Source organism: Natator depressus, chromosome 3 (assembly GCF_965152275.1).
Source record: "Natator depressus isolate rNatDep1 chromosome 3, rNatDep2.hap1, whole genome shotgun sequence".
NCBI classification, from domain to species: domain Eukaryota; kingdom Metazoa; phylum Chordata; order Testudines; family Cheloniidae; genus Natator; species Natator depressus.
In genome coordinates, this window is record NC_134236.1 from 98,567,731 (window position 1) to 98,592,378 (window position 24,648).

The window sequence follows — 24,648 nt, forward strand, 5'->3', positions numbered from 1 at the left end:
AAACATACTGTCCATTTACTTCCTGGGTGCAGGATGATGGGGGTGTCTTCTCTGTTCCCCAAAGGTAGACCAGCAACCCTTTGAAGTTTATCTCAAGACAAGGTTGTCTTCCCCTGTTGTGTGTTGACTTCATATCTTTCTTTTGACTTTGTATGTAAATGTGCCTCCATTGTGTTATCTTCCAGTGCTTCATTTACATGCCAACAGAAAAACAGGCGAATAAACATATTTTGTCCGACAGGAAACCTGCTTCTTCAAATTACCTAAGAATGTATTTTCAGTGTACATACATAATTCCTTACATAGTATTAGTACATACATTTCACAAGAATATTAACAACCAGTGTGACCCTGGCTTTTATTTAAGACTTCACATGACACTCTTCGATTAACCAAAATCTACATACCAAAAGCAAGGTATTCTTGTAAATCCCTTGTCAGTCGGCACAAGGGGTTCATGGGTCACAAACCCAATGCAGAAAAGTCAGAAGGCCTTAGCACACCCACCAAACAAGAGTACGAAGATACACCTGAATTTTTTTTACATGAGAAATACAATTTAATCATAATAAAACTATATGAAGTGAGGTCTGCTGGACAGAGCACCGGACTAGGACTCAGGAGACTTGGGTTCTAATCCTAGCTCTGCCATTGGTCTGCTTCGGCAAGTCACTTTGCCTTTCTGTGCCTCAGTTTCCTCATCTGCAAAATGGGGGTAATGATACTGACCTCCTTTGTAAAGTGCTTTGTGATCTACTGCTGAAAAGCACTATATAAAAGCAGGGCATTATATTATTATTAGAAGTAACTACTCTTTCAGAAATTAATCTCTGCTCAATTTAGGGAATATTAATACTTCCCCAAATTTGTAAATATTTTATGATAAATAGGATAAGCACCATTAACTCCAAGTGTGTATGTATTGCAGGAATATAAAAATCTTCAGATTAGAAAAAGATATTTAATCTATGTTAACATTTATGACAAGGCATTAGTATTGGGATTTGAAAAGGAGCCGAAGAAAGTTTATTTATTAAAATACATGCCTGTGAGAAGCTCTTGCTATAAATTGTATGGAAGAATGGATGATTCTTTTGATTACTAAGTTGTGTCCAGAGTGCAACACTGCTAGGGAATATTAAAAAGAAAGCAAGCGTTCATATTTGGGTATATTTCCAAAACTGGGTAAGTTTCCATCGTTGTTACACTAGTGCCTTAAGTACTAAGATGAGCAAATATGTATCAGATGAAAGCTTTAATAGTAAAGAAGCTCAAGCATTTTCATAGCGTACATTTAAAGAGGGAAGGAAATAGAAGTAATTGCCAATCACGTTTAATGAATCAGTAAACTTGGGGGTCGTACATATAGTTCCTATTTTATAGTTCCTATTTTTAAGAAATGGCAAGGAAAGTGATCTGGAAAACTACAGGCCAGTTAACTACAGGCCGGTTAGTTTGACCTCAATTGCATGCAAGATTTCGGAACAAATGATAAAATACAACATGATTTTACAAAAGGTAGATCATGCCAGACCAACCTGATCCCCTTCTTTGAGAAGGGAACGGATTTTTTAGACAAAGGAAATGCAGTAGATCTAATCTATCTGGATTTCAGTAAGGCATTTGATACAGTTCCACATAGGAAATTATTAGTTAAATTGGAGAAGATGGGGATTAATGTGAGAATTGAAAGGTGGATAAGGAACTGGTTAAAGGAGAGACTACAACGGGGCATACTGAAAGGTGAACTGTCAGGCTGGAGGGTGGTTACTAATGGAGTTCCTCAGGGATCAGTCTTGGGACCAATATTATTTTACATTTTTTATTTTACATTTTTATTACAAAACTTGGCACAAAAAGTGGAAGTGTGCTAATAAAATTTACTAATGACACCAAGCTGGAAGATATTGCCAATACGGAGGAGGACCAGAATATCACACAAGAAGATCTGGATGACCTTGTAAACTGGAGTAATATAATTGGGATGAAATTTAATAGTACTAAGTATATGGTCATGCATTTATGGACTAACAACAAGAATTTTTGCTATAAACTGGGGACTTATCAGTTGGAAGTGACAGAGGAGGAGAAAGACCTGGGTGTAATGGTTGATCACAGGATGACTATGAGCCGCTAATGTGATGCAGCGGTGAAAAAGGCTAATGCGGTCCTAGGATGCATCAGACAAGGTATTTCCAGTAGAGACAGGGAAGTGCTAGTAGCATAATACAAGACACTGGTGAGACCTCATCTGGAATTCTGGTCTACCATGTTTAAGAAAGATGAATTCAAACTGGAACAGGTGAAGAGAAGGGCTACTAGAATGATCTGAGGAATGGAAAACCTACCTTATGAGAGGAGACTCAAAGACCTTGGCTTGCTTAGCCTAACCAAAAGAAGGCTTAGGGGAGATATGATTGAAATCTATAAATACATCAGAGGGATAAATACCAGGGAGGGAAAGGAGCTATTTATGTGAAGCGCCAATGTCGACACAAGAACAAATGGCTATGTACCGGTCATCAGCAAGTTTAGGCTTGAAATTAGAGGAAGGTTTCTAATCATTAGAGGAGTGAAATTCTGGAACAGCTTTTCATGGGAAGCAGTCGGTGCAAAAAAATCCTAAAGACTGAGTTTGCTAAGTTTATGGAAGGGATGGTCTGATGAGATTGCATACAATGGCATGTAGCAGATCTGTGACTGCCAGCAGCAAATATCTCCAGTGTCCAGTGATGGGACACTAGATGGGGAGGGCTCTGAGTTACTACAGAGAATTCTCTCTCACATGTCTAGCTGCTGGGTCTTGCCCACATTCTCAGGGTCTAAACCTGTTGCCATATTTGGGGTCAGGAAGGAATTTTACCCCAAATCACATTGTCTGAGACCCGGGGGGGGGGGGGGGGAGAGAGATTCGCCAGTCTCTGCAGCATGGGGCACAGGTCACTTGCAGATTTCAACTAGAGTAAATGTTGGATTCTGTATAACTTGAAGTCTTTAAACCATGATTTGAGGACTTCAGTAACTCAGCCACAGGTTGGGGTCTATTTACAGGAGTGGGTGCGTGAGGTTCTGTGGCCTGCTATGCGTAAGGGGTCACACTAGACGATCATGATGGTCCCTTTTGTCCTTAAAGTCTATGAGTCTATATCTTAGAAACATAGCAGAATCCTCACTTGCATTTTGCCAAATTTGAGAACTAGGGAATGAATCACTTGAAAGAAAAACTCTAGAGAGTGTGCCAATTATTGAAGGTTTGAAAAGATATCCATCTCTAACTACAACTACTAAAGAAATCAGCTTTAATGGGTTAACACCTACTACAATCATCTTCTTTCAGTCAGTACTAGATTCATCCCTAGCCATTCACTGGATTACAAAAGACTGAAATTTGTCCTACCTTTATTTGTGATCCTGCAAAATTGATAAAATCCTTCATGGAAAAGGTTCATTAAAGGTGAATTTATGAAGTAACCTCTGTTCAGAACCTTCTTAATTTGAAACATGAGGATGGAAACCTTGCACATCAACTACAAAACTATGTAAAAATTGGATTTGTTGCAGAAAGCTTATTGGAAACTAGCCAAAAGACCAAGTGATTAACAAGCAAATAAGGGAGTTCAAAATGGAATCCAGTATGTTTTATTTAAGTGAAAACAGTGTCTACACTGCTTATTATTCATCATGTATGTTCTTAGCAGGAATAGCTGGGTTGTGTAGAAAAGGTTTCAGATTATTCTGCCTATATCTTACTTGTAACCTCTAGATTTAAATAAACTGGCAAGGGGAAAGAAAAGATACCTATTCAGGGAATTTCTTGACAGATTAATACCTTATTTTACTTTTTTCACTGACTTTGATAAAGTTCAGTTAATTGAATATGTTCTCCTGACATGGAACCTCTCTCACATAGGTTAAGAACACTCAGATCTTGCCCCATCTCTCGAACTGCTACATCTGTATCCTGCCAGCCTGTCTCAAGTCTGACTCCCGTTCATTAATGCACTTCTTCTGACTGATTAGACTTCACCTGATCACCATCTCAGGTCAGCATTACTGGAATTTTCTGTTCCTCAGTGAAACCTTTCTAAAAGTTTCTCAAGAATGTGCTTATCAAGAGCGACAATCTATCTAGGTATTTAACTGCACTATGATATCCAAGTTCTGGTTTTAAGACCTTCTCTACACTTACAATCAAACCATGTTAACTGAGCCAATTTTAGACCGTTTCAACATGGGTTCAGCTAACAAGGTTTAAATACTGGTCGCCTGACCTGCTAAGAGAGACCAACAAATAGCAATTACATGGGTTTGAAAAAAAATAATTAAAAAATAGTAGGGACTTGGCGTGGAAAATGGTTCTGTGTGGTCTGCACAGGGAAGAGTATATTAAGCCATGGTTGGCAGAAACAATGTGGCTTAACTTAACTGCCAGTGTGGTTAGAGAGAGCAAGGACATGGGCAAAATATCCCATTTCTCTTTCCTCTCACACTTTCTGCTAGTACGTTCTTGCTTCCTATTTTTTAGAAATGCCCCTTCTGGCTGCATCACTTAAATATGTCAAAATCTACTCTTTCACCCCTCCTTTCCCGTTTTTTGCTCAGAACCTTCTTAATTTGAAACATGAGGATGGAAACATTGCACATCAGCTACAAAACGACGTAAAAATTGGATTTGTTGCAGAAAGCTTATTGGAAACGAGCCAAAAGACCAAGTGATTAACGAGCAAATAAGGGAGTTCAAAATGGAATGCACTATGTTTTATTTAAGTGAAAACAGTGTCTACCGAATGGTATTGCTATGTTAGTGCCCACCTCTGAATGCATTGGCCCACTCCATCCACACCGGTAACAACTTTTACTATTTCAGGAGGACTCCTTGTTTCTTACGATCTTTGACAAACCTTTAATGACACTGAAATCACATGGCTTCCGAATCAACTTTCCACCAACCTATTATAATTCTTTTATAATTTTCAGAACTTTAAGGACATAAGGAAAAAAATAAAATTTCCAGGATCTTTGAGACACTGAAAACTTTATCATTCTTATATATCTCTTCAATATTCAAATGCAGACTGGAACAGTTATTCAAAGCAGGATTCAGAACTGAGCAAAAAGGCAGCAGTTCTCAAACTTTAGCAACCCAAGGACCCCCATTTTGATTTAAAATTTTTCAGGGATCCTCAAGCCCCCTGCTCAGTCCTCACCCTAGCTCTTCCCACCCCTGCTCCACCCTTGCCCCTCCTCTTCCCTGCCTCTCTCCACTCCCTCCCCCAAACATGCCCCTCTTCCCACCCCCGCTCCTCCCCTGCCCTCTCAGCGCCTCCTGCACATCGGGGAACAGCTGTTCTGTGGCGTGCGGGAGGCGCTGGGAGAGTGAGGGAGGGGGAAGAGTTGATCAGTGGGGCCCACAGACCCCAGTTTGCGAAACGCTGCAATAAGGCATTCTGGGCATAGTAGTTCTTTATCAGTCTGTTAATGGCAATGCACCATCAGTCTTCACTGAAATTATAAGGACCACTATGGAGTACCTTTTGACTATTATAAATTTGTTCACTAACAATATTAATTTGATAAGGTATTTTTCTAACCTGTTACCACCTCCAATCACTGGGATTCCACAACCTCCCTGAGTAATCTATTCTAATAATTAACTATCCTTATAGTTAGAAAGTTTTTTCCTAACAACAAACCTAAATCTCCCTTGCTGAAAATTAAATCAATTACTTCTTACCCTACCCTCAGTGGATATGGAGAACAATTGATCACCACCCTCTTTACTGAAGTCTTTAACATATTTGAAGATTTATGTTCGCCCTCAACCTTTGCTTCTCTAAACTAAGCATGCCCAATTCTTTCAACATATCCTCATAGTTCAGGTTTTCCAAACCTTTTATCATCTTTGTTGCTCTCATCAGGACTTTCTCCAACTCTCCCGTTCTTAAAGTGGATTGCCAAAACTGGATGCTGTAATCTAGATGAGGCCTCACCATTGCCAAGTAGAGTGCATCAATTATTTCCTGTGTCATACGTAGGACACTCTGGTTAACATACCCCAGAATGACATTTGCCTTTTTCACAATAGCATCATATAGAATCATAGAAATGTAGGGCTGGAAGGGATGTCAAGAAGTCATTAAGACCAGCCTCCTGCACTGAGGCAGGACCAGGTAAACCTAGGCTCTCCATGACAAGTGTTGGTTAAACGATACAACCTCAGAAATTCCTTTCCCTAAAATAGATTTTAGACAAGTCAAGGGTGGCCTTTTTCCATTACAACAGTAACAAAAGTAAACAAAAACCTGTACTTAAAAACCTTCAGTGATGTGGATTCTACAATCTCCCTTGGAAACTTATTCCAGAGTTTAACTACCATTATAATTAGAAAATTTTAAGATATCTAACCTTAATCTACCTTGCTGAAGATTAAGGCCATTACTTCTTGTCCTACCTTCAGTGGACACGGAGCACAACTGATCACAGTTCTCTTTATAACAGCTTCAACACATCTGAAGACTTATCAGGTCTGCTCTCGGTCCTCTTTTCTCAAGACTAAACATGCCCACTTTGTTTAAACTTTTCTTATGGGTCCGATTTTCTGCCAGTTCTGCACCAGCCTTATAGAGTCATTTAATCTGGCCCATATTTACCTAGTTTGGTTATTATCTACAAGGTGCTTAAAAACTGTTTAATAATTTGTTCCAGTATCTTTCCGGGTATCAAAGTTAGGCTGACTTGTCTATAATTCCCCAAGGTCCTACTTTTTCCCCTTTTTGAACACAGATATCATATTTGCCCTTTTCCAGTCCTCTGGGACCTCACCTGTCCTCAATGAGTTCTTAAAAAAAAAAAAACTGTTAATGGATCAAAAATTGCTTTGACAAGTTCCTTAAGTACTCTAGGGTGAACTTCATCAGGCCCTGATGACTTGACTGCATCTAACTCATCTAAATATTCTTTATCCTGTTCTTTCCTATTTGAGCCTGTGTTCCTTCCCCTTTGTTGTTAATACAAAACTAAGAGTAAATACTAAACAGGAAGTGTGGCAGCAAGAGAGAAGGAGAAACAGAAAATGATAGTGCTTGAAGCCCAAAGGCGGAGAGACTCTTGAGCAGGGGATGATTCTCATTAACCAAACAGCGGAGAAATCAAGGGAAATTAGTATAGAACCCTTAGGGTATATCTATACGTGCAAGATCAAAAAAACCAAAACCAAAAAAACCCACCCCCATTACCCCTGCGGCAGTGAGTCTCAGAGCCCGGATATACAGACTCAGGCTTGTGCTATGGAATTAAAAATAATGTAGATGTTCCCACTCAGGCTGGAGCTTGAGCTCCAAGATCCTCCCACCCCGACCGGATTTCAGAGCCCAAACTCTAGCCTATGCTGCATTTGCTAAAAGAGAATGCCTATGCTGCTATTTTTGTGCTGTTGTGCAAACTCAAGTCTGCAGATGTGGGTTCCGAGACACTCTTCCGTGTATTTTTTTTGTTTTTGTAGTGTAGACACACCCACATACGAAGTTAGACAGAAATAACCAACTTAACTAGAATAAACTAATGCTTTACAGTAACCCATAGGGAAAATGAAAGACAAAACTCCAGAGAGTGAGTTAAACAATACAACCTCAGAAATTCCTTTCCCTAAAATAGATTTTAGACAAGTCAAGGGTGGTCTTTTTCCATTACAACAGTAACAAAGGTAAACAAAAACTAATGAGTACCGAATTCAAATATGGGCCTTCAATCCCAAAGGATTCTCTAACCAAACAATTCTCCTAGAGAGTTCATCCCCATGTTAAACAGAAACAGAAAAATGGTTTGTTTGTTTGTTTTCCCACTGAATGCATCCAATGAAGTGAGCTGTAGCTCATGAAAGCTTATGCTCAAATAAGCTTTGTTAGTCTCTAAGGTGCCACAAGTACTCCTTTTTCTTTTTAGAAAAATGAAGGTATCTTGCCAGTAGCAAAAGAGATAGATCATATCATTACATAACTTAAGGAATGTCCTAGAGTATAAAACCTACAATGGAAGAATTAGTGGCCCTCCTGCCTGAAAGCACCCACAGGAACACAGCCAGATCAGCCAGCCTCCCTTTCATTTCCCAGAGAGTAATTAGCCAATGGCAACTATGCTTTGGAATGAGTGCAACAGTTCTTACAAAAACACATCTACTTTTTTCTAAACTACCACTTGCTCGCATGCACGTGGCACAGGAGTGTCAAAAGAGCAGGAGCAGAGCCCTCTTATCTTGCTTTTTATCAGCAACATATTCACTCACCTTATGTGCCCTATAGCTTTAATATAGTTCAGCACTTGGAATTTTGGGGTTTGCCAGAGAACGATACATTCTGCTATATGACTGCAATGGAGGACACTGATTTCTGACAAAGCTTTTGCAGAACTTAAGCATTTCTTCTTTGCCAGTTTTGGAACAGTCATATCATGGTCAACAGAGCACAGCTAAACAATTGAAAGTAAGTGATGAGATTTTTAACCACACACTAAGGAGTGGAAGGAAACTCCTTTCTCAGTCCACTTACAACACAGTCTTTACACTATATAAAATACAAACTTGCTCCATTCCTTGGATTTGGTTTTATTAACAAAGAACACTGCTTTACCAATTTTTGATTCAAAACAATATTTTGCCTCTTACCTCATGACTACTTCCTTTATTTAGTAGCCTTTTGTGAAGGACCTTATCAAAGGCTGTTTGAAAAACTAAATCAACTATGTCACAATCAGTTTCTCTTTATCCAATACTAAATATGTTCAAAATATTTTAATATTAGTGAAAAATTTCCTTTTGCAGAAACTGTGCTGAACAGACCATATTATCAGGATTTCCAGGTCTTTTATTATTCTACCATTAATTATCGTTTCAATCAATTTCCCAGGTATGCAAGCCTTACTGGCCTCTAATTCTCCAGTTCACCCCTTGAGTTTGTTTTAAACATAGTATGTGTCATTAAGAGATGGCTAATGTATTTTATTTATTCATGTGTCTGGGTATCTAAACAACTGATACACATCACTTTTGATACCTACTATTGACTTCTACTTGACTTTTTGAAGTAAATGGAAAGAAATTTAAAAAAAAATCAGATATGCAGGTTTGCTTGGATTAAAACTGCACATATTATATACATTTTCCAGTTTATAATCTTTAACCGAAAGCGACTTTGCTTGGGGATCTGTACTAAGCCAGGTTTAGTTTATGACAATGCAATTCTCAAGACAAATTGTTTGCCTTCAATCTTGTTTTAAACATGTGTAGGTTCTTCCTGTACTGCTTACGGAACTCACAAGAGGTGGACAGGCAACCTGTGGAGCTAGTGAACTGCAGCATTGTCGCATAGAATGCAACTGAACAGAAGAGGCATTCATACTGTGCTCCGTAGTACAGCTCAACATAAAAGCTAACACTGTAAATAACTCTGTATTCTTGAAAGAGCCCTGTTAACCTCGAGACCTCAAAGAAAGCTCTTACAGAAGGACAGAAAAAATGAATTCTATTCAAAAAACAAAAAACCACACAGTGATACATTATATAATTTCCTACTAAGAATTGAAAAAGCTAGACTGGTTCCAACTGACTGAACCAGAGAACAGCAGGAAAGCAGCAGTTACAGGCCAGGTGCAGTTTATGTACAGATCACAGCAGGCCTACAAAAATATGCACCCAGACCTACTTCTTATTTTTAAATTAAAAATAAGAAAATTGAACAACAATGTATTTTACATTATTTTAACATTACATTGGGAGTGGGAGGGACCTTCTCAGTGCAGGATTTTACAGAGATTATATGAAGGCTATAACATAAATGAAGAATGTCTATGGTACCTGTATAAACTCCCAACCACCAATCTCATTGCCAAGCCTGACTACACTGGTATACAAAAACTTGATCACTGCTATAAAAATTACCAGTAAATCATCCCTACTTTTAAATAACGTAAAGGCTCTTAGAAAAACACCTCCTGCCCCCCACAAACAACTCAAACTATCTGAACTTTGCTTTCATGGAGTTAATAATCTCGTGTTATTTCAACATATTTTGTGGTATAAATACCTTTAAACTTTAAAAAAAAAGGGGGGGGGGAAGTAAAACAGCAGAATTAAAAAACAAACCAATAAAAGAGAAACTCATGGCTGTGACTGGCATCTGATGAGATAAAGCATAATGGAACACTCATATATTGTTTAAATATCTATCGAGGTGAAACTAGTCTGACCATATTTAGGAAATACTGCAATACCTTCCTCTTTGAAAAAGTCTTTCCACACACAATGCTCATAATTCCCACACCACTACCTCTAGACCTCTACCAATCAAAAAATAAGCGGTGAGAGGAGTTGATAAAATCTTTAAAAACATAAAATCAACAAAAATCCTATTCCTAGCACAGTTTTAACCCTGAAATGGGTGAAGTCCCAGAAACGCCACAGAATCCACTAGGGACTTGTTTATTGCTACAGGTTTTACATAGAAGACACTCAGGTACTATGGTGATGGGCAGCAATACAAAATTCTAAAATTGGTATTTAGAAAATGGTGAACACACCACACTTCATATAGATACTTAATGCAATGAATCAGAACAGCTCCTTTGGGGTCTGACACAGATCTTGTTATAATCCATAGAAAACTCCCATTGACTTGAATAGGCTTTGGATCAGTCCATTAGAGTATTGTGCAGAGCTCTGACACGGATTGTTTGAGGCTTCTTAGCAGATGTAACTAGTTAACACAATTCCTCCTTACTGCATGGCTGTATTCTTGTGTACAACAGTTTTGTTCTTCACACCATATCCCTGAATAGCCTGAAGCAGCAGCTTCAAGGGACCAGAAGGGCAGCCGTCTCTCAAACTAATCCAACAGAGCCCATTTCTAGTTATTTTAACACCAACAAGGTGAAACAACTTTCAAGGTTAAACCTAACAGTTTTAACAATGTCCCCTTCCTACTGGTAAATTTGCAACTGAAAGCTATTCTGGAGAACTGGATTCTATTCCTGCCTTTGCCACAGAGTTGCTATGCAATGCCAATCAAATCATAAACCAAACACACAGGGGTGTTGTGAAAATAAATGCATTAGTGTTTGGGACACGCTTAGATGATGTAGTGATGAGAGCCACAGTAAAGCCCATGACACAAGTAACAATTCTGTCTTCAAAGCAGAGTTTGAATAGTGTATACTAAAAAAGGCATGGGACCACACTGAAAAATAAGGAGAAAACCAAACATTGAACAGCTACCCATTAAGCAAGCACCATATATCCTGTGCATTGAACAAGGCAGGCTTCCAATGGGGGGAAAAAATTGTCTGTGATCATGTCATTAAAGACTGCATCTTAAAGCCTATGCACAAGGGGGAAGTGGGTTAAGAATGTACATGAAACCTAACTTCTGAGTACTGGATTTCCAAGTTTAATAGAGTGCTTTTAATGTACGGTTTTGGACATCATACAAAACAGATTCCTTGTGAATTTAAATTTCATGTGAAAAACCTTACCCCAAAAGAAGTGTTGTATTGAATGGGAGAACAACACTTAAAATTGTATGGAAAAGCTCTTTAAATACATCAGGTCTCATGGATGCCACAACCCCACATGTTGGCAGCATTTAACACCATGGCAATAACAGGAGGATGTATTGCAGGCTTACCTGATATTCATTTGGCCAGAAGGTGCTGACAGCCAGCTCAGCTCGAAGCCAGTCCTTGCCAGTAGAGCCTGTCACATTCCAAATGGGATTAGCAAGAGGTCCCTTGTTCACCCTAACTAAGATGTTCAAGGTTCCAGGGTTCGCTCCACTCTTGCTATATAAAAGGTAACTGAAATCAATGCAGTGAGTGTCATTTTCCTTCATCGTAGGAAGTTGAAGTCGAGCCTTTTCTCCAGGATCATGGTCTGAGGAATCCACTATCATGCATGATCCTGGAGAGAGAAAGAGTTGAAGACAGATAAATGCAGGGATTCAAAACAGCTCACTCTAAAAAAGAGGGAAAGAAGATACATTGGCTGGCAGGCACTAATGTTCAAATATATTTAAAATACAATGCAAACAAAATATTGAGACTACAGGAGTAGCAACAGATTCAAAGCAATTTAGGCTGCTAGCCACCCAGGGGAATCCGCTGACTTAGCCACTTAGGCAGTCTATACAAACATGGGAAAAGAGAGGCACTTGGGAATGCGATCCATTAAAGGCAGCACACTTGGCGGGGGTGCTATGTAAACTAGGCCCACCCATCTAACAGCATCAGGTGCCTAAATCCGGGCTATAGGGTGGCATCTATCTGTGCCTGCAATCCACAGCTGGGAACACTTTCCTGGAGTCAGGCACCTTAGGCACCTAAGCTAGTTCTTGCAATAATGGCAGCAACACATTCTTAACTCCACACAAAACAACTAGGGTGGGCGGATGGTCACCCTTATAACCTTTAACCCAGTAATTATGGTACTCATCTCGGATGTTGGAGACCCCACGTCAAATTCCTGCCTCTGCCTCATGAAGAGAAGGGATTTGAACCAGGCTTTCCCACCCCTCAGGTAAGTTCCCTAACCACTGGGCTACAGAGTCATTCTCACTATCTCTTGTCCAATGAGTAATTATTAACACAAAGAGGAATGGCTTCAACAAGAGATACTGAGAGAACCCCACATGAAAATATCCCATATTCCATCCTAAATCTGGGATTTGGGAGACAAAGGGATTTAAGTTTTAAGGCCCAGATTTAACGGATCTGGGCCAGTCTGCCTTGCTGAATTTTCCCAGCAATTTCAAATGGATACAGGAATCTTTTTTCTATTTCCTAACTTGTACTTTTGGGTAGCACTCTTTTTGCCTGTTTAAGAACTGCTACATTTCATGCCAGAGATGGCTGTGTTTCAGTGGAGAGTTAAGTGAACCATACATTCGGTTTGTATAACGGTTTCTGAAGTACTTTGTGATCCTTTGGGATGAAAGGCTTTACAGATCTCAGTTATTTTAAGGTGCCGTTCTGCTCTAAAGAAACTAAAAATGGCACTGTGGGGTTCTAAGTTTATATCATCTCTGGACTGCCAGGTCAAAATTTGCTCAATTTACAAGTATAAATATGTTTTTTGTAATTAATACCTCAGCATCTCAACCTGGGATCACATACATTACCAGAAAAAAGGTTTTGCAGTCCAAATTACACTCTCCATTACACCTGTGTGACACACTTCTCTGCAATGGGGTTCCAAAGCCACAACCAACCAGAACTTGGCCCTCAATTGCAACTCGAATTATTCTGATGATTCTCAAGAGAGAGAGACACCACCTCAGTCTCTCCTGGCCCTATTGGCTCAGAAAAGCTAACAATAACTGGTATTAAAAGTAGCAAAACATGTCAATAAAGTAAGCAGACAGGACTCTACATACAAACAGGGAAAGTGAGGCGGTGAATCTTTTCAGAGTAGAATATACATGCCATCGTCCCAAAAATATTTAAGTTGCTTTGTGAGGAAAGAACATGCTCTTTCCAGGGCTGATTTTTGTCAGGGTTGAAGGTTTAATGTTTGTACTAAAATGCATTTTGGACTCTTTACTCCTATGAATAAATATGAAATATTGTTAAACCACATAAAATGCCTTAATTTTCCTACACATGTTCCTATAGAGCAATGACACTGAAAGATGGCCTTATATTGAGCTAGATCGTGCAACCGTTACTCAAATTTATGAGCATTTATTCACACTAAGAGCCCCAGAGCCACATTCCTTGTGTGACTAAATTCTTGCAAACAGTAAGGGCTGCAAAATCAAGCCTATTGTTAGTAATTAGTGGAGCAACTGTGACAATTTTTAGTAAGCAAAAGTGCTCTTGGAGCAGTCAGGTGTATGATGTAAGTAAAATAAATTACACTATACGCCAGGAGGCATTGTGTGGAGGTTTTTGAAAATGCACATGAGCTACAGGAACAATAAATTGTTGATAAGTTATTGATCAGTGGAAATGTCATGAATATAGGGGGAAGGGTAGCAATCTTTATGTATGCAATAGCATAAAATCCTTCCTTGGCAGCTGTACTGGATTGCCTTACCTGTAAAGGGTTAAGCAATTCAAATAACCTAGGTGGCACCTGACCAGATGGACCAATGAGAAAAGAAGATACTTTCAAATCTGGCGGGGGAAGGATTTGTTTTTGTTCTGTGTTGTTCCCTCTCCGGAGGGAGGGAGAAGCCAAGCCAGTACAATACTGCCTGAAAATATACCTGAAATAATCCATCTGAAACCACAGAAACTGTGAGTAGGGCAAGGAAATACATTAAGTGATCTTTTGTTTTGGCTTGTGAATTTTCTTGCTGCAGCTTAACTACTTTGCCTTCAGGCAAAGAAAAAAAACTCCAGCTGCTCTCACCTGAAAAAAAAAAATTAAAAAAAGTGTCCCTCCCTGGTTTTCAAGCACCCAAAAGGAAAAATGTGTCCTTTTAAAATCCTGAGGTCTGTGCTTCTGGTTCAAAATGATCCTACCGCTACTACCATGTCAGGGTTTCCCCCACACACACTCTGAACTCTGGGGTATAGATGGGGGGGACCCACATGAAAGACCCCCTTAACCTTATATTCTACCAACTTAGGTTAAAAATTCCCCAAGGCACAAATTCCTTTCCTTGTCCTTGGACGGTATTACTGCCATCACCAAGTGATTTACACAAAAATTCAGGAGAAGGGGCACTTGGAATCCCTATCCCCACAAAATATCCCAAGCCCCTTCACCCTCTTTCCTGGGGAGGCTTGAGCATAAACTACTTACCAGTTGCCTTCGCAATGTGAGCATAGACCAGACCCTTTGTCTTCAGGACACTGAAATCAATCAGGTTCTTAAAAGAACTTTATTTATAAAGAAAAAAAAAAAAGAATCACACCTGCAAAATCAGGATGGAAAGTAAAAAAAATTTCAACACAGAGGATTCCCCTCTGGGCTCAGCTTCACAGTTACAAAAACAGGAATAAAAATACCTCTGTAGCACAGGAAAATTCACAAGCCAAAACGAAAGATAACCTAATGCATTTCCTTGCCCTACTCACAGTTTCTGTGGTTTCAGATGGATTATTTCCAGGTATATTTTCATGAGATATTGCACCTGCTTGGCTTCTCCCTCCGTCCGGAGAGGGAACAACACAGAACAAAAACAAATCCTTCCCCCCAAGATTTGAAATTATCATTTTTTCTCATTGGTCCTTCTGGTCAGGTGCCACCTTGGTTATTTGAACTGCTTAACCCTTTACGAGGTAAGGCAATCCAGTAAAGCTGCCAAAGAGGGATTTTTTGCTACTGCATACATAAAGGGTTGCTACCCTTCCCCCTATATCCATGACAGGAAATAAAAATGTTTGTGTGTAAATGGGATAGTAAAATCAGCATTTGACTCATTTGTTTCACAAAACTTTCCACTGACTTGCATAGCAATTCCGCACTGCACAATTATTCGCTAACAAAATAGAAAGCAAATGTTTTACAGACTCAGATAAATTAGTTTTTACAAAGCTATGTTACTCATGTTTTTTAATTATTATTTTGTTAATTGATCTATGAATAAAAACCCTTTTTAAAAAAAGTTGTATACTTGATACAGCTTCAGTGCCCAGTTTATATTTGATTACCCATGTAGAACCCGCCATTATGATCTCTTTACAGGCAACTTGGCAAGATTTCATTGGCTAATTGCCAGCTCCTTCACTGTTACTGCTCATTTTTAAAAATGAAATGAAAGGTACTAGGATATTTAAGTTCATTATTATTACAACTCTCCAACAATTATGGTTTAAAATTGATAGACAATTGTGCATTGATGGTTCCTAGCATTGTTACTATAATGGACTCACTGGCATTCAGCTGTTATGCCTGTTGGCTCTAGAGTAAAACTTCAAAAAACTATTTGGAACCTACCTTTTAGCTCAGAGATACTGTTGAAATCATTTGGTGGTTTCTGGTTAGTGCAGTCTGACATAACTTATTGTCACAGCTTTGGTGATAACTACTACTCATTTGGCCTGTAATGTGTTCACTACCATTTCTTTTGCTAATTTAGGATTAGTAGTAAGAAAGCAAAAAATACATTAAGATTCTGTTCTACAACACTAGCACAAAGACTCCTTCAGCCAACTATAGTGGTTGAACTTGCCTTTAACAAAATGCCTTCCGTAATTACATTTACTTTACAAATACTTTTAAATGATGGGCAAACCATCACCGTTTTTCCAGCAGAATGGAGGTTTTATTAAGCATTCTGATAGCTACCGCATAGGAGCAGATCAAACCCTTTCTGACTTTACCTACACACCCAGTGGAACAAACTGAGCTTAGGAGAGAACTGTAGTTTGCTGCCTATTCAGCAAAAAGGCAAAAGAACTGAAAAGCAAAAGTATCAAACCAAGTCATACATAACTCATCTTTGGTACAAGTAGTTATAGTACATGTAATAAAAAATAAGGGCTGTCAAGCGATTAAAAAATTAACCATGATTAATCATGTGATTAATTGCACTGTTAAACAATAATAGAATATCATTTATTTAAATATTTTTGGATGTTTTCTACATTTTCAAATATATTGATTTCAGTTACAACACAGAATAAAAAGTGTACATTGCTCACTATATTTATTTTTGACTACAAGTATTTGCACTGTAAAAAACAAAAGAGGGTACTGTAGTGCAATCTCTTTATGATGAAAGTTGAACTTACAAATGTAGAATTATGTTTAAAAAAAAGAGACTGCATTCAAAAATAAACCAATGTAAAATTTTAGAGCCTGCAAGTCCACTCAGTCCTACGTCTTGTTCAGCCAATCACTCAGACAAACAAGTTTGGTTACATTTTGCAGGAGATAATGCTGCCCGCTTCTCGTTTATGTCAACTGAAAGTGAGAATAAGCGTTCTCATAGCACTGTTGTAGCCAGCATCGTAAGATATTTACATGCCAGATGCTCTAAAGATTCATATGTCCCTTCATGCTTCAACCAACATTCCGGGGACATGAATCCATGTTGATGACGGGTTCTGCTCAATAACGATCCAAAGCAGTGCGGACAGACATGTTCATTTTCATTATCTGAGTCAGTAGCCACCAGCAGAGAGTTGATTTTCTTTTTTGGTGGTTCTGGTTCTGTAGTTTCCGCATCACAGTGTTGCTCTTTTAAGACTTCTGAAAGCATGCTCCACACCTCGTCCCTCTCAGATTTTGGAAGGCACTTCAGATTCTTAAACCTTGGGTCGAGTACTATAGCTAGCCTTATAAATCTCACACTGGTACCTTGCGTTTTGTCAAATCTGCAGTGAAAGTGTTCTTAAAATGAACAACATGTGCTGTGTCATCATCCAAGACTGCTATAACATGAAAAATATCACAGAATGTGGGTAAAACGGAACCAGGGACATACAGTTCTCTCCCAAGGAGTTCAGTCACAAATTTAATTAACACTATTTTTTTAACGAGCATCATCAGCATGGGAGCACGTCCTCTGGAATGTTGGCCAAAGCATGAAGGGGCATACGAATGTTCAGCATATCTGGCACATCAATACCTTGCAATGCTGGCTATAAAAGTGCCACGCCAATGCCTGTTCTCACTTTCTGGTGACATTGTAAAGAAGAAGAGGGCAGCAGTATCTCCATAAATGTAAACAAACTTGTTTGTCTTAGTGATTGGCTGAACAAGAAGTAGGACTGAGTGGACCTGTAGGCTCTATTGTTTGGTCTTTGAGTGCTGTTATGTAACAAAAAAAAAATCTACATTTGTAAGTTGCACTTTCACGATAAAGAGATTGCACTACAGTACTTGTATGAGGTAAACTGAAAAATACTATTTCTTTTGTTTACAAATATTTGCACTGTAAAAATGATGATCAAAAATAATATACATTTTGATTTCAATTACACAAAATGCAATATATATGAAAATGTAGAAAAACATCCAAAATATTTAATACATTTCAATTGGTGTTCTATTGTTTAACAGGGTGATTAATCATAAATAATTTTTTTAATCGTGATTTATTTTTTTGACTTAATCGCATGAGTTAACTGCGATTAATCAAGAGCCCTATAAAAAACCCAAAATATATTAACTGTTTGTCCTCTTCAGTATTAAGAAGCCCTCCGTTAGTCTTTGGAAATTCCAAAGTCATACAATCTTTCTGCATATAGATATTGTATAGTACTCTTCTTAGCTTCATTTTTCAGCATTCAACAGTACTTAAAACCAAATTTGCATTTATCTACATATGTTCGTCCTCCAGCACAACATGAAATGCTCCAGACAGCACTTGTAACCATTTGTCACAAAGCCAAAACATCTGTTCAACATTTTGCAAACTACTTATTTCCCCCCTTTTTTAACAGACTTTATCCCATGAGAATGCAGAACCCTCCAACCGCCACTTCCTAAATTGCTCTAAGGAAACTGAAATTCAAACCAGGAATCAATGCCAATGTAAACGCCTCATCAAATTTATATCTTTGAAAAATGTTGATGATATCGGTTTTAAATATTCTTATATTGCAAAGGTGACAAAATATATTGCGTTTACATTGGCATTGATTCCTGGTTTGAATATAAAAAAAAAAAACCACACTGCCTTAAGAAGACAAGGTTAAACTTAAACAGTAGATACTACCCTAAGTTAATTTTTAAGGCAATGAGTTGCAACGTTTAAAAAACAATATGCAACATAGATCCACATTCCAATAATTTATTCTTTATGGAGACTACTATTTTTGTACAATGCCAACAGATATTAGCTGTCCTACACAAAAGGTTTATAATTACAAGTCTATTAAAATGCATTTAATGTGGTTGTAAAGAAATCATTAATTCACCAACTTGGAACATGATTGGCTGGCGCAGGATCACGCTATTGGCAGATGCAAATGAACTGTAGGAACCCAATCCTGCAAGCACTCATGTATGTGCTTAACTTTACTAGGGTTGCCAAGTGCCCAGTTTTCAACTGGAAAGTCCAGTCAAAAAGAGGACCTGGCAGTGTCCAGACAGAAGTACTGACCGGACACCAAAAGAGTGGCTACCCCAGGGTCAGGAAAGGTGCTGGGTAATTAACCTGCACCAGCCCCTGCTCAGCCAGGGTTGCCGTCTACCTGCAGGCAGACTCCTTGTCATGCTGCATCAGCTCCCGTATCAGCCCCGAAGCAGAGGGAAACCAGCTTGGGGGAAGAGATGGAATGGAAAAGAGGAGTGGGGGGGGCGGGGGGGGGTTGGAGGGGGAGAAGAGGCAGAGCAGGGGCAGGGCCTCAGGGTCCAGTTACCAGCAATTAGAAAGGTGGCAACCCTAAACTTAACCCGCATGGGCAGCCCTCAGTGAAGACAACAAAACACACGCAAGAAGTCAATAAGACTACCCAAGTGTGTAAAGTGCACACATACATGCTTGCAGAATCAGGGCACTTTACACCTATGCAGAAATATACATTTCACAAGCTTCAGCAGTTATGAAGTGCAACTAATTGTAATTGTGTTAGAAAAGAAGATAACTGTAGCAGTTTTTTAAAAAAATATTTTAAACTAACTATTAACACATCATTTCGTTCTTTTATCGTATCTCTAAGAAGTGGACTTTGCTGAGTAGGTAATAAACAATTCACTCCCCACTCACCTCCCCCCAGTATGGGTAAAAACCTATGATTTTTTTTTAAATCAGATTTTTTTTTAATTGAAATTGGATTTTTTTGATAAAATGCTTTTTGAGAAAAAACCTATCGTTTTAATTAGGATACATTATAGCTCAAAGGTATCTCATCATGGAATAGGGATTATAAATTCTAATTCTATAGTACGAGAAACGTTGAAGAAATGTTAATGTAATGTTTAAGAAAAATTTTGCAAATGAGTTTCAATTGTTCATGGATTAGGGGTTCCAAAGGCTTCTGTATAGATTAGTTAGGTTAATCTTTCTATCTACCCAATGGGACTCTGTGCTCAGTTTAGAAGACACCATCAGAAATGCTTAGTTTTGCAGTTCTCAAACTGTGGATTTGTATCTCCAGAGGTAACATTGCTTGTTAACAGCAAAAATGTTTGAAAATAAATAAATAAATATAGAGAGGTGAGAAATAACAGACCTCAACTCTATTGTTCCGCTGCAAATTTGTGTACACAGAATCAATCCCTTACCTCTCTCTAAAAGTGCAAAGTTTCAGAAAGTTCAATGAATAGAAGATTGTTGGGTGCGGAATAGATCTGGACAAGGAGAAGAAGTCTGGAGATAAATGTGAGAAGCGAGGGACATATGCTTGTTTTGTTAAAATATTATGTTTGCTGTTGAAGAAAAAAATCCAGAATACTAAACATTGTTGTTTTAGTTAAATAAAACAATTGAAATGTCTGTCTGGTGATGTTCTCCTCTCTTCTCCTGATTAGAGCAATACAACATGGCAAGAAAATCCTCCAAATATTAATGATTAACCTCTTGAATTGGAGATATTTATGAAGTCATTGGGAGGTGAACTATCTGCTTCAATTACCTTTGGAAAATGAAATAACTAAACAATCATTCATTTTCTGATATATCTGTAAAACTAATCTGAAAAGTTTTCAAAATACATCACTGTTTAAAAATGTATAGTGTGTACCTTCTAAAAATGAAACCTACATGAAGAATACGTATTAAGGTTATAACAACCAGCAAAAATGCACAATTTGATTTAAATCAAATCCACCCTGCCTCCCATATACTGTTTACATACAAGTTATGAGATTTTTGAAGTTATGTACATTCAACTGCACTTGCAGATTAGTGCACCTGAATAAATCAGGTATTTGCATGTCCCCAGGTCCAATAAGATACCTAGCTGGCCCTGTGCAGGGGCAAATAATCTATTTGTAATTGCATACGGTGTTCCTATGCACAGTTGTACACACCTTACTTTGAAAGTTAAACTAAGAGTATCTTAGCACTACAAAGTCAATAGATTTAAGGTCATTACTGCTTTTAATAAAAAAAAAAGGCACATTTAACAGGACCAGTTAACATTGCTGACCAATAAACTGGGCGATGAATAATGGCCATAATTACTGGCAGTCGTGTGAAACTAGTAAAGCAAGGGAGGAGAGGATATACCTCAGATTATCACTTTAAATAACAGATTATACCAATATTAACTACTGATTAGAGCATATTTTACAAGAGGAGACGAAATAGCTTGGCTGGTTTAGCCTAACAAAACGAAGGCTAAGAAAGGATGTGATTGCTCTCTATAAATGCATCTGAGGAGAGTGAACACCAGGAAGGGAGAAGAGCTATGCAAAGTAAAGGACAATATTGGCACAAGACAAAATGGGTATAAAATGGTATAATAAATTTAGTCTGGAAATTAGACTAAGATTCTGGAACAGCTTCCCAGTAGAAGTAATGGGTGTAAACAATCTAACTTGTCTTAAAATGGAACTTGATAAGTTTATGAACAGGATTATATAATGGCGTTGCCTGCAATAGCAGGGGACTGGACACACTGACCTAGTCCTTCCAATCCTATCTCCTATGTTAAACAAAGGAGTAATGAGAGGACAGGAAATCAAGAAGCAGTACAAAAACCATTATTGCACCTGACAGAAATATGAAGTATGGTCAAGGTCATATGACTACCAATCCATAAGAGTAATAAAATTAGCAGTGCCAATTTTCAAACTTGAGAATTTAGAGCTATAGTTATAAGCACAGTAGTTAGCAGAACTATATATGAGACAGTTGAATGGTTTCATTCATAAAATGTTTGTCTGCACTGTCAAAAAAGGTGTGCATTTAACCAACCCACATTAGCTATCTTGCTGTAAAAGACACCCCACTTGGCAGCGAAGACAGCCTCTGTTCACATTAAAGAGTGTGTTCCTTTTTGTTTCCTGAATTTCAGTCGCTAATTCCATCTTTGCATGATATTATCAGAAATGAGAGGTGAATATTACCTATTAAGTCATCTGTTCATACCCTGGCCTGTGAGGGACTGTTTCCACTATCTTTTTCTTGTTTGTTCAGGCCATTTTTATAAGCCCCAACTGATGAGACTGTCACCACTTGTCCTGTAGGACTACTGCAAAGCCAATCACACCCCACTGTCATGAAAATGTTAGCAGTATTCAGTCTGACTTTTATTGCACTTCACTGCTTTGGTATCTCTCTACACATTCCTCTTCATCCTTGGTGTTTACAGCCTCTTAAATACTTGTAGGCAGTTATATTCCTCCCCCATCATATTTAAAGCACTAATTTGCCTAGTTATACATACTTAATTTTTATTTCCCCTCAAATCAATCCCACACCAGCATCATTTTTGCTGCTCTTCTCTGTATTCCCTCCAATTTGTAAGTCAATTAAAGGTCCATAATATAACCACCCTCAATGTAGAACAACGACGAAAAGGTCAATGCAATTCTCTGGTGCATACAAAGAGGCATCAAGTTATGCAGTAATGAAATAATATTTCCTCACTGCAGCTTTGTAGTGCCCATCTTTAAAAAAGGGAAGGAGGAGAACCCGTGGAACTACAGACCGGTCAGCCTCACTTCAGTCCCTAGAAAAGTCATGGAGCAGGTCCTCAAGGAAACCATTTTAAAGCACTTGGAGGAGAGGAAGGTGATCAGGAACAGTCAACATGGATTCACCAAGGGCAAGTCATGCCTGACCAAACTGATTGCCTTCTATGATGAGATAACTGGCTCTGTGGATATGGGGAAAGCAGTGGACATGATATATCAAAGCTGGCTAGATTGTCAGGCTCAATGGGTAGTGATCAACTACTCGATGTCTAGTTGGCAGCCGGTATCAAGCAGAGTGCCCCAGGGGTCGGTCATGGGGCCAGTTTTGTTCAACATCTTTATTAATGATCTGGATGATGGGATAGATTGCACCCTCAGCAAGTTCGCAGATGACACTAAGCTGGGAGGAGTGGTAGATACGCTGGAGGGTAGGGATAGGGTCCAGAGTGACCTAGACAAATTGGAGGATTCGGCCAAAAGAAATCTGATAAGGTTCAGCAAGGACAACTGCAGAGTCCTGCACTTAGGATGGAAGAATCCCATGCACTTCTCCAAGCTGGGGACCGACTGGCTAAGCGGCAGTTCTGCAGAAAAGGACCGGGGGATTACTACTGGCGCCTCTGATAGGAGCCTTGTCTTATAACAGGCTTAATCAAAGCTGATACAAGCTACAAAAGTGAGATCTTGGAAGAGGGTTGCTGTTTTCATAATGTAATAAAAATACCGTAATGATAAATAATAATTAATAAATAGTGTGTAATAAACATGTCATAAAAATACATTTTATATTTCCAAGATCAGTGCTTTTATAATTTATGCTGAGGTCAGGGAGAAAATCCGGAAATATTCATTTTTAGGAGGGGGCTCACGAGACTTGACATTTTAGTGAAAGGGGTTCGCGGGTTGTTAAAGTTTGGGAACCACTGGACTTAGATGACCTCCTGAGGTCTCTTCCAACCCTAATCCTCTATGATTCTATTGGATACACAAGGTGTCAAGGTTCCTTCCCCACTCTGAACTCTAGGGTACAGATGTGGGGACCTGCATGAAAGACCCCCTAAGCTTATTCTTACCAGCTTAGGTTAAAACTTCCCCAAGGTACAGATTTCTTTCTTGCCTTGGGAACCAGCTAAGGTTAAAAACCTGATACGCTGCCACCACCAAGCCATTTAAACAAAGAACAGGGAAAGAGACCACTTGGAGACATCTTCCCCCAAAATATCCCCACCAAGTCCTACACCCCCTTTCCTGGGGAGGGCTTGATAATATCTTCACCAGTTGGTACAGGTGAACACAGACCCAAATCCTTGGATCTTAAGAACAATGAAAAATCAATCAGGTTCTTAAAAGAAGAATTTTATTTAAAGAAAAGGTAAAAGAATCACCTCTGTAAAATCAGGATGGTAAATACTTTACAGGGTAATCAGATGCAAAACCTTAAGTTACAAAAAGACACAAAAACAGGAATACACATTCCCTCCAGCACAGCGAATTTCACATGCCAAAAAAGCAAAGAAAATCTAACGCATTTTCTAGCTAGATTATTTACTAACTTTACAGGAGTTGGAAGACTTGCATCCTTGATCTGTTCCCGGCAAAGGTATCACACAGACAGACCAAACCCTTTGTCCCCCGCTCCAGATTTGAAAGAATCTTGTCCCCTCATTGGCCATTTTGGGTCAGGTGCCAGCAAGGTTACCTTAGCTTCTTAACCCTTTACAGGTGAAAGGATTTTGCCTCTGGCCAGGAGGGATTTTATATCACTGTATACAGAAAGGTGGTTACCCTTCCCTTTATATTTATGACACAAGGTTTGCCCAAATCAATGCTAAGGAGCATCCCCACTCATTAGTCTAAAGACAGCATTTAGAAATAGGTTAGCGGGTTCATTTTCAAAATACTTTGCACAATTATATCACCACGCCTGTATCTCAATATGCCTGGAAATTTAGCTATTTCTCCTGAAAACATTAAAAATAGTCAATGTTAACAATATTAATATTGCAGGAAACCATACAAAAGGCCTCTGAAATTTGTTTGAACAGGAAAGATTTTTGCCTCCTGTTCTCAACTGTTGTGCTATTCCTTCTTCACAGCATTGAGGAATTGCTGTTGCCTTGTTT

The 24,648-nt window shown here is 38.7% G+C and overlaps 1 protein-coding gene across 3 annotated transcripts in view; it reads right to left on the bottom strand.

The window, feature by feature from the left end:
- PTPRK (protein tyrosine phosphatase receptor type K) overlaps window positions 1-24,648 on the bottom strand; it is a 576,923-nt gene that overhangs the window by 357,737 nt on the left and 194,538 nt on the right. For all 3 annotated transcript variants that reach the window (XM_074948398.1, XM_074948399.1, XM_074948400.1), the window contains one exon: window positions 11,673-11,944. In XM_074948398.1, coding sequence (XP_074804499.1) covers window positions 11,673-11,944 — 272 coding nt within the window. The remainder of the gene's footprint in view (window positions 1-11,672; window positions 11,945-24,648) is intronic.